At 38.0% G+C, this 11,065-nt stretch overlaps 4 protein-coding genes across 4 annotated transcripts in view; 2 read left to right on the forward strand and 2 right to left on the reverse strand.

Annotated features, from left to right (window-relative positions):
* The window catches only part of LOC145479517 (tolloid-like protein 2), a 7,039-nt gene extending 6,504 nt beyond the window's left edge, over positions 1-535 (reverse strand). The window contains exon 1 of the mRNA XM_081457902.1: positions 1-535. This exon is cut by the window's left edge and continues 90 nt beyond it. The gene's annotated coding sequence lies outside the window, so the exon portion shown is untranslated.
* The window catches only part of LOC145479542 (uncharacterized), a 73,930-nt gene that overhangs the window by 56,307 nt on the left and 6,558 nt on the right, over positions 1-11,065 (forward strand). The gene's annotated exons all lie outside the window — the stretch shown is intronic.
* LOC145469880 (uncharacterized) lies at positions 4,942-7,352 on the reverse strand. The gene has a single exon (XM_081453692.1). The coding sequence runs from the start codon at positions 6,025-6,027 to the stop codon at positions 5,470-5,472; it is 558 nt and encodes a 185-aa protein (XP_081309818.1). The 5' UTR covers positions 6,028-7,352; the 3' UTR covers positions 4,942-5,469.
* LOC145469891 (uncharacterized) lies at positions 7,931-11,020 on the forward strand. The gene is made up of 3 exons (XM_081453704.1): positions 7,931-8,237; positions 9,841-9,962; positions 10,792-11,020. Exons 1-3 carry the CDS (start codon positions 8,224-8,226, stop codon positions 10,956-10,958), a joined length of 303 nt encoding a protein of 100 aa, XP_081309830.1. The 5' UTR covers positions 7,931-8,223; the 3' UTR covers positions 10,959-11,020.

Below are 11,065 nucleotides of genomic sequence, written 5' to 3' on the forward strand. Positions count from 1 at the left end.
ATTTCATCCGCGTGCACACAAGTATTTATATCTGTTATTTTTGCAAAACTGTCCAAATTTGGACTGTTCCGCGCGCAATATAATACAACTATATCCTACTCAAATTAGGAAATGATTAAATTCAAAACATTTCTCTGGCTGCCAAATTGCACTTGACCTGTGGCCTCGTCCAAATTTTTTAGTCTTCAGAATTTTTTCATTCAATCATTTCCAAATTGGACAGCAGATATTCCTACTACAAGTACAAATAATAATAAAAAATATTATACACAGCTTCTTCTGCTGAGTCCGTTTACGTAATTAATTGAACTGTAAATTGCTAGTGAGAAAGAGCTTTAGCTTTTAAGTGTCAGAAACAACACTACTCGGCCGAACCTTCGAGATACCGAAAGACATGCCAATGGTATATCCGATTAAAAAAAACTCGTTGAAAACTTCAGTCAATGCGGAGCAAAATTAAAAATAGACGCTTAAACAGACTTTGACTCCGAGTTGACTCGTTACTCTTTACCTGACTCGTGCTTCGATTTACTTCATTAAATTTATTCAGGTTACATGATGACTTTCTCTTACCATATAATTAAGATGTATCACAGCTCGGACTGTTAAACGTAATAGTGGAGAGGGGGAAAGGATGCGGAAAGATTGGGCATTTTTTTGCAAGATCTTAACTACGTTTGGCCATAAAAGGGAAAAAATTCTGAGAAGACAGACAGCACGGCAAGTGCCATACCACGTCCGTCAACACCACCCCGCTCTAGTGCCCCTTGTGCCGGTCACCCCATGCCCCTCACCGCTAAGAAATTTAACCTAAGCACGTGACTGAACGACCGCGTTCGTTGCAAAATTCATTGCAATTGTGTTCAGGGCAGAAACAGTATAGATCAAAGCGGTAATTTTCCTTTGCTGTTCTTTCTAGGACAAAATAAATAAGGTTGTCTCTGCCGAGAAAGACTTCATTCGAAACAATTGTTTTGACTGGTTTCGAACCTCAATACAATTAACGCGCGAATGAACATGTTTCAGAGAGTCACGCTTGTAACTCGAATTTTAATTATAAAACGAGTCCATCAATGGGACACTGAATAAATAAAATGACGAAGCAATGTGCCACGACACGACTTTACTTTGTCACGTTCATCGCATTTAATTCTCGCTCGACCGTGAATTCTGTTTTTGAACTTTTCGTTGCCGCAGGAAACCAGGCAAGCAAAACTGAGAACTGAAAAATAAAACCCTAAATACTGAAAATGGTCCCTTGCCAGTTTCGACGGTTGTTAAAGTGGATTTTAAATTACCTTTGGTTCAAATTTTGCTCCGTAGATATTTTTCACTTTGTTTATATCCACGCTATTGGCTTCCGGTCAGCCGGAATAATAAATTTAACAAAGAACATATGGCAAGCATGAGAAGAAATGAACACGTGGTCAATTGTTTCCTTTCTCTGGTTTGCTGGATCGTCTGTTTACTTTGTGATTTTTAAAATGTTTCAGTGCTTTTCTTTGTTAGAACGGCCGATAATAATGTTATCGTAATGCTTCCACTTCGTTCTATAGCGTCGCATGTGGTACAGAGGGTGTACCTCTTGACGGAGGAGAAATAAATAAAAAATACATTCGACATGACGGAATGAACGACGGGCGTAGATTCGCGTGACAGCGGCGCCATCCACAACGCAAGCAGTTTAATGGAGACTTACTGCTCAAAAGAAGGAAACTTAAAGAAAAATATTTTTAAAGCTTTCGTTCGAAGGAAACAGGGACAAAGTTGAAGTGGCTTTCGGTAATTTGATCCGCGCAAGTTAAGGATCCGATCGCCTGCTAGACATAAATAGTCATCGCATATGTCGTGAGAAAAAAGACAATTGCTTGATATTAGCAAAATGAGTTTTTTCGGGTCTTTTTAAACAAAGCAATTCAACCTACTTACCAATAAAAGCTCTTAACATCGCAATCCGCGTGTTCCAGATTTGCTAGGCCATTTACGAGGATGAAAGCCGAAAGCTGCATTGGTTCACAGACGATGTGACTTCGCGCTGGAATCACCGCCGGTCACGCGGACAAATTACTTGCCTATGCAAATTCTCCTCTTACAGTTTGGCAGGTGCTGAGAAACACATCCAAAGCTTTTGAAGAGCTAATACCAAGTCAATTGAAAGAAATGACAAAAGCGTCATCTGGATGAAATGTCAATAAACCTGTTAGGGCAACAACCTGGTTCTTCCCACCACTGAATTCATCGTAGTTTGTCATTCAGAATTGCCTTTTAATCACTCACTTTTCACAAGTGACAGCTTGATTAATAAAAGTGCCCTTCTGAATAACTCGTGATCGAAAGCTATGCAAATTTCGCTAATAAAAAGACACCAAACCAGAGAAATGCCGCCGTTAGCTATATTGCAGTTACCCAAGCGTTTTATTAGACTTTATGAATGCGTGGAATATTTTCGTCTGTGTGTGCCGCTGGGAATTGATCGCGTTCTAAATTTAGTCAGAAGGCTGAGGTTTCATATATCTTTAATCACGCGGGGGCACATCGACGGAAAATGTAAAATATTAAAGGAAACTAAAATACAGTTCAACATAGAATTTCTTTATCAAGATTGCGGTCACTGGGGATAAGATTCACTTAAAGTTTTCATCTCTGAATGCATAACAGTGAAATTTTTCTGCGCAAGCCAACGTACGTCATTTTGCTGTCAAAAACAACTTCTTCTCTGACAATTTCGTGGACATTAATATTGCCATTTACTTGTTTCGATCTTTACTTCGATTCGGGAAAAAACTACGGTTTCAAGATATCTTTAGTAAGTTGTTGGTTATCTATAATTGATAACTTAGCTTATCGGGCTATGAATAAAGATAACTGGCGTTAACAAATAATAATAATAAAAAAAAAAAAAAAAAACGAATTTCACATATTTATATTATATACATAATTAGAATAATTTTTTTCTCTTAACGTTTTTTTTAAATTAATAATTGCTTTTGTAGGTTGAGACGTTGTTGTCCGTTCGGTTTACGCGTTCTGGTCCCCAGAGCCTGTCCCTTTGAGCCGACCAGGGTTTCGCACGAGGAAATTCTCGGTGGCTCTGTGAACTGCAATGTTGCAGACTCGTTCCCAGGGCCCTTCAAAGTCTTGTGTGAAGAGCCTTTTGTCACTCTCAGACAAACCTAGCTAATCAAAGCAGCGTATCAGCAAAGACACCTTTTCCTCGTACCAAGGCTCCGGCGATCAAGATGGACAGTGGACCCTGGGGACAAGAATAAGAACAGTGAGGTAGTCCTCGACTTGGGGTGAAAAGAACAGCACACCTGTTTTTATGATGATGATGATGATGATGATGATTATTATTACTATTATTATTATTATTATTATTATTATTATTATTATTATTATTATTATTATTTTTGTCTTGGTCTTTTTCTTTATAGGTTCCTCCGAAAAACGTTTTCCCCATATTTTCAATCAGCAAAGGAATTTAGGCAAATAAGTCGTGAAAAATCGCACATTTTGAACACGAGACATTTTTTTTGTCAAGCCACCCAATCAAGGCTGTGAGCACTCTGTAGGTACCACGATACCCGGATTGAATACGACAGCGATGTGATCTACACTAATGGTGAAAGCGTTAATGCGTTTTCAAAATACAAGATGGTTTTCTATGCTCTGTAAGGAAATTATAAACGCTTGAGGTAAACTATCTCTTCATAGGAATCTCTGTTTTCTTTGGTGGTCCAAAACTCTCTTCATGTTGAGATCACTGACTCTTCATCTCTTCAGTGCATCCCTTAGGAAAAAAGTAAAGGAGCTACGCCACGGTTTAGTATCTTGAAACGTTTGGCTTAAACTTTTCACGTTCGTCGTTCGTAATCCGTGTTAATCTTCTCCATCCTTAACCATTCTTGTTCCTTCATGGTTTATTATGATCTTTTTGGTGTTCTTCTATCTTAGTAGAGCATTATTTTCAGTTTAAAAGTAATTTTCTACGTGGCTAAAATAGCTCAGGCTCCTTTAAAATATTTATTATCAGCAATTACTAATTCTGTTAAGCGTACAAATATGGTCAGTAATTGTCAATAGTCATTTACTATAATAATGTATAGTTTTAGTCCCCTTGTATTTCTAGGGAGGGAGTACGTTTATTTACAAGCCCCCTTTTTTATTAGGTTCCCTCGCCATTTTTCTATTCTTTGCATACTAGTAATTGTTATTTCTTTGTATCTTTTTTTATAGCAAATAAAACTAAGAAAAAAGAAAGAAATTAAATAAATAAATAAATAAATAGATGAAAGATAACGAATTATCTAATTATTTTGTATAATTAATTTTCTTTTAGTTGTTGTCTGAAACTTGCAGCTAGGGCTTTCCACAAGTTGCTCGGCAACGTTTTGGAAACTTTTTGTATTTCGAGCAACTTTTTTCGTTTCGAGCAACTTTTTTGCATTCTGAACAATTTCTAGTTTTCTATCAATTTTGAGAAATCGGAGCAGCTTTTAGTGCTTAAATTGGCCTTGCTTCCATATTTCACAATGTTTTAGTGGACAATTTATCAATTTCCTGTCAAAAAGAAGCCAAATGCCCCCTTCCCCCTGGAGCAAATCATGGGCGCAAGATGCATGCAGCTGGCCTGCTAGCTCAGCGGTTTTTTTAAAAAAATGGCGGAGGAAGTGACTCGAGTGTCTCAGGTGAATAATTTTCACAAGATTAATTATTATTAATATTGATGCATAGTTTTTACTCATAAATTTTTTTGTTTTTTTATTGAGGACAAAGTTATTTAGCAACGCTGTTTACGCCTCAAAATTGCACAGAAATGCTTAGAAATCTTACTTTTGTTGTACTTTTGCATAAAAAACGACGTATCGATCTCTCTAAGATCATTTTCAAGTTGTAGAAAACGCGAATGAAATATACATATATAAGTACAAATTAGGGCGTGAGAATGTCCAACGATAAAATGTGTAAATACTAGCGCTAAAATGTAAGTGTAAATAATAAAATACTATAAAAAAGACTATATAAATAACTTTGCACGGATTGAATCTGACTGTTTGTTTAAAGTTGGTTTAAGCTCCTTTATAAAGAGCATTTCGTAGATTAGGCAGTCGAATTTACTTTGGCACTTTCTCAAGATCTTAAAATCACGATATATGTCACTTGGGACTGTTCCATGTTGTTCTTTAATGTGATTCCCGATTGAAGACGATCCTTTGTGTTCCTCGACGCGCTGATAGAGGTGTCGGCACGTGCGTATGCCCGACATAGTTTGCATGGCACAAACCACACTTGTAATAGTAAACAACGCGTTGCTGGTTAATGATAGGCGGCTTCTTTTCTTTTGGTTTGATGTCCGATCATACGGCTTGTATACACGGGGCGGATATAAATTCCAATTTTGTGGCCCAGTTCCCCAAGCTGCCTTCGTGCGGAATTGGCCGATCTCTGATCTTTGAATGGTAACACTATTCAGACAGGCGCTTCATTTATGTTACATCCCCGTGTGGAAATTGGATCGCCAGAAACTTTCTTGGTGACAAAATTACTGATGGACGATTGCAGCAGTTGGGCTGGGTACTGAAGTCGGGAGAACGTCTGTGTGAGACGATCACATTCCAGGTGGAACCGTTGCCAGGTAGATGACATTTTAAAGGCACGATCCAGCATTGTTTTTAGCAATGACTTCTTGTATCTATCATCCACTTGGCTCTTGTAATGTAGTAATAATCCGGTGTCAGTTGGTTTTCTGTACACCCTTGTCTCCAGGCGACCATTGCATTTCCTGATCTTCGTTCCCAGGAAGGGAAGTTTACTGTGTTTGCCAAGTTTCATGGTGAAGCTGACAGATGGATGGCTCTCATTTAGAGAGGAAAGGAATGCTTCGGCTGTTTCGAAGTTAGGCATTATGCTCAATGTGTCATCCACATAGCGTTTGTAGAACTCGGGTAACTTGCCTTGGTCCTGAAGTCGATCTTCGATGCTGCACATAAATGCGTTGGCGATAAGGGGTCCAAGTGGTGAACCCATAGCAACACCATGTGTTCATACAAACTCCCCTCAAATTGAAAAAGCTGCTTCTGGGTGGCAATATTCAGCAACTTTACCAAGTAACGACTGGTTTAAAGCAGCATAATCTCCCGGGGGGGGGGTACTTTGGGAATTTCTGGGTGGGGATGTGCCCCTGGGACCCTGGAACTCTTAGCCTATACCAGAGCTAGTTCAGCTGAATTTTGCTGCCCTATACTAGTGTAATTTCCCCAAATCTCCCAATCTATCGACACTGTCGAGGCTGATTTGCATAAATTTAAACTTGCCGATTTGATTTTTTTATATTTTTGAGTGGCAATCCCTGGTTTCCTTGATGATGCCTTTTATTACTCCGTCTCGGAGCATAGGCCACAGATAAAGCGCCTCCACCCTCCTCTGTCTCTGGCCATCTGTTCAATCTGATTCCAGGTGTAGCCTTTTAACTGGATGGTCCTTTCTGTGTCTCTTTTCCAGGTGTTTCGTGGTCTTCCTCTCCGTCTACTTCCCTGGGGGTTCCAGCCCAGTGCTTGTCGGGCTATGCAGGTGTTCGATCTCCTAAGTATATGTCCGATCCATGTCCACTTTCTTTTCTTAATTTGTTCTTTGACGGGTAGTTGACCTGTAGTCTCCCACAAGGTAGCATTGCTGATAGTATCTGGCCAGTAAATCTAGAGGATTCTGCGCAGGCATCTGTTTACGAAGGTCTGTAGTTTTGACACGGTCTTCTCTGCCATTCTCCATGTTTCTGAACCATAGAGTAGTACGCGCTTAACATTTGAATCGAATATTCTAATTTTAGTGGCTGTTGTTATTTCCCTGGTTTCCTTAGTCTAGATAAAATCTTCAACCAACTAGTCAGTTTTGTGAAAAATTATACCCTATTCTAGACCCAAACGCTCTGATTTATATAACCTATCCTAGAGTAAACTGCTTGAAAACCATACCCTTCACAGCGGCAGATACCTATATAGCCCATATATGGCAGTGCCCCCCACCCCTCCGGGCATGATCTAAACATTACAAAATCAGACTTGGTAGAGTTGCTGAATGTTGCCACCAAGAACCAGTAGTATTAAAATAACTATAATCACTCTAAGCTAAAGTCATTTTAATTAACGCTATTCTCAATTGACACATTTCTAAGATTTGCTAAATTGAATGTGCTATATTTAACTGCAGGCCGATGTCGAAAATGTGTCTTACCCAACCCCGTTTAAGCCTCTATAAGCCACAGGCACCAGTTATCTTATTTAGCATGAAGTTTGCATGAAAAACGGCTGTGGACATGATGGAACACCGATAATGTTGAAGCCTGTGGCAAAATTTCAGTTGGATTACCCAGAATTAAATCAAATATTATATAAATCACGGTTTAGTCATGCATAGCAAGAGGTTTTCCCATCCTTTCTCTGATATAATAGAAAAAGAAAACAATAAATTCTATAAGATATAACTTTTGTATAGTCCTGCTTGTACATGTAATATAGAAGTAATGGAATAAAACCTATAACAAAAGAAAGCGTGCGGCCACAAAAGATCCTCAGGTATATTATAATTTAATAGTATTTGCAAAGAGCAAAACCGGCAAAAGTAACTCTTTATATCTTGCCACTGGCAGACAAGCAGGTTAATTAGCAATATTTCAAAGTCCTCTTACAATTACTTTTTCTATCAAGATGTTTCCAATAAATTGGCAACGAAAGATCTGCGGGTATCGTATAACTTATTTATAAAGTGCAAAACCAATAAATATTAACTCTATGAATTTAACCCAAATTCTTAAAATTTTACTTCAACCGCCACAAGCCAGAAACGGACTAAAGAACTTTAACGGAATCATGCAATCTAAAATTCAACTTGGTGATATAAACATCTCTTTTCATACCTCATTTTTGTTGTTCTCGCACATCATAATGAAAATCAAACCAAGTACTTTATTATGATGTGAGGCAAATGCGAGCTGACCTTTCTCCCAATCACAATTCATTTCACTTCGCAGACAACTGTCGCAGTGGCTGCTTGTGTCTAATATGGATAAACGGATGTTTATAAAATGGAAGATTGACGCTGCGAAGCTTTAGGCGAACATGAATTATGTAAACTTTCAAAGCAAGATAATGTTGAAAGCAAGCCGTTTATTTGTGTTCAGGGCTAAAGATTGTTTCGTTTTTACACGGGCTTTTGGCAAGGAAGCGAATGTTGTCTATAAGGTAGGAAATATTGATATACTTATAACATTGATTGCCACCTTCTAAAAGATAACTGTCGATAGCCACTATGGAGAACAATCACGTGAAAACTGTTTCATACTGTCTTTCGATGCCTAAATCTTCGAACTCAAATTTGAAAGCACATTTAGACGATTACAATCGTCTTCAAATTTACTTTTCCGCGCTAAGTTTCGTACGTATCAGTAACATTTTGCCCAAATTTTGCAATAACAGACACATATAACACATATACTATTTTATAATGTGCAATTTACAATTAACCGATAAAATCGTGAAGGCGATAAAGAGTTGCATTTATATTGTAATCGGTTTTTTCAAAGTCTGAATATAATCGACAGATATCAATCCCTGATACGTTTGTTGTACCATGTGGTAAGTTGATAAATGAGAATTGATCGACTCATTACATTAAGGACCCAAACATCTCATTTATTTCCCACTTTCCCGAGTTGAGAAATAGTAAATAATTTTGCTACAGTGCAACTCATATATTATAAATGTGCTCGGCTCTAAAAACTCTGTTCGTGTTGTCTGGCACGAACTTCGAAATCAACTGACTTAAGGCAATACACAGTTAATTTGAAAAAAAAAACTGAAAAAAAAAAAAAAAAAAAAAGACAAGATCACAAAAAGGGAAAAGAAAAATATATCTTCGCTCCAATGATCAGTTGGTTTTGCTGGTTTGATTTTGACGGAGTTTATACACAGCGCTCAGCTAGACTCCTTTTTCACACATTGTTTATTTATTAGCAACTGATTCACTAAATTTGTCATGGACTTGCCTTCCGACGTTGCACACCAGTTTCTCTTGAAACGATATTTTTTGACAGAAGATAAGGACGATTAAAGAAGTACTGAAAAAAAAATCATCATTATTGAAACCTTTTGGTGTACTTTCAAGAACTACATATATAAACGAAACGAAATATAGCAACGTCGCTGATGTACTCACAGAAACTCATTAATCAAATCACATTAGAGGCCTGTGGCGAGTTACCTGACGTTATTGAATATGGAGCATGCGCAAACGCAGCTAAAATGGCTGTTTATTTCGGCAATTAAATCTGAAACTTTCGCTTAATTGTTTACGGCGCAACGCTCTAGGAAACTGTGATTAAAAAGACTACTGCGACTTTTGCACAGAAGAGACAAGAATATAAAATGAAATTGCAGTCGCAAGGTATTCCGACGAAGACCAACTTTATTATGCTTGTTTAGGAATAACGCTAATTGTTCAAGTATTTCCCATTCTCTATTTTCCAATCGCCCATAATGCAGTCTGTTTGCCCCCAAAATTTTGCATAAACTGTTGTTGTGAAATGCTCTTGAGAATATGCAGACCTCCCAAGAGTATTTCACAACAATAGTTTACGCAAAATTTGGGGGGCAAACAGAGTGCATTATGGGCAATTGGAAAATAGAGAATTGTGCGTGATAACAAATTTTGCTCTCTTACAAAAACAGAATAATAATAATAATAATAATAATAACAGTAATAATAATAATAATAATAATAATAAAAATTCACCGTGAATTTTCTCACGACTGTTTTTTGTTTCATTTTGTTTTTTCTGTTACCAAGCGCACATCAACTTCCCATGATGCATAACGGCCAAGTCAATAAGACTGTGCTTCACTACAGTCACAATAGGACAGGTGATTGCCATGGAGACGGTAAAAATGCCTCTTGTATTACTGAAATAGGTAGGAAACAAAGCCTACAAAGCCCTGATAGGCCCTGTCTGATTTTTTTTCCCGTTTTCCTATTGGTCTGTAAATCAGACGACGTTGAGTGGATAAACAGACCTAGTTCCCAGTGCCCCTTAGATTGAGGCTGTGGATGAAAACTGATGATTTAGTATCTTGATTTCTTCGCGTAATTAACTGGAAATTGTTGCGAAAAATTCGAGTTTTGCAATATAATAAGCCAATTATTTAAATGTGCTTTGTATCTACGATTTGTCCATACATCATAATTGTTTCAGTTACGTCACATATAAATACGATACATATAAATTCGATTTAACACTTTCCTTCCAATAAACGCACCTTTCAAAAAAAAAGCGCCTCCCTTCAAATGTTGTTTGTCGATAAGCGACCCTGTTCTTATCAGCGCCTCCTATACAGATAATCGCACCCATTTCCGCAAGCCTAACTATTCCTCGTATTACAGCACCCTCTGAGTACATCAAGGTTCCTTTACTGTCTAAACCGTCTTCTATATTATGCACGCATCCTAAATAAAACACTTGGTCTTCAAAGAGACCCGACTGTTATTTCCATGTGCGTGGATAATTCCTGCAAAATGAATCGAAAGATTTTTCTTTCGCAGTTTTACACAGTTGGATGTCAGCTCTAAAACGAAATAAGCGCCCTGTCCCTAGAAGGCTCTCTCCAGCTCTCAAAATAAATTTAACTCCCCAGGCACTGATTGGAGTCATTACGGTAAAGATATGGAAATTGAGCCAGTGTAGGTAATGATTTCATTCAAAAGGTTATGACATAGTCTCTTGTATTATTGTCGCGCTACTAGATTCCTCTAGCGAAGAATGCGGAATGAATGTGGCAGTAGTGATAGTGGTAGTTCTGGTGATCATGGCTTGGTTTATCGGATACATTTTCCTTCAAAAAGTGGAAGAAAGAAAAGAAAAGACCAAGAACTCAGTGAACCAGAGGAGACGAACATTTGCAATACCATAACGCAAGCAAGGCTTTGTCAGCAATTCCAAAAGCTGGTTGGACTGCAGCTCACTTCACGCGAGGAATAATTGACGCGTTTCTAGCAAAATGCACCCGCTCCCCCCCCC

This window comes from Orbicella franksi, chromosome 2 (assembly GCF_964199315.1).
Source record: "Orbicella franksi chromosome 2, jaOrbFran1.1, whole genome shotgun sequence".
Classification (NCBI taxonomy): Eukaryota; Metazoa; Cnidaria; class Anthozoa; order Scleractinia; family Merulinidae; genus Orbicella; species Orbicella franksi.

Bases quoted from the DNA above. Each gene is read 5' to 3' on its own strand.
- LOC145469880 (XM_081453692.1), bottom strand. From the start codon at position 6,027: ATGGGTTCACCACTTGGACCCCTTATCGCCAACGCATTTATGTGCAGC.
- LOC145469891 (XM_081453704.1), top strand. The intron at 9,963-10,791 runs GTAGGAAACAAA...TCGCGCTACTAG, and splicing joins CTCTTGTATTACTGAAATAG to ATTCCTCTAGCGAAGAATGC.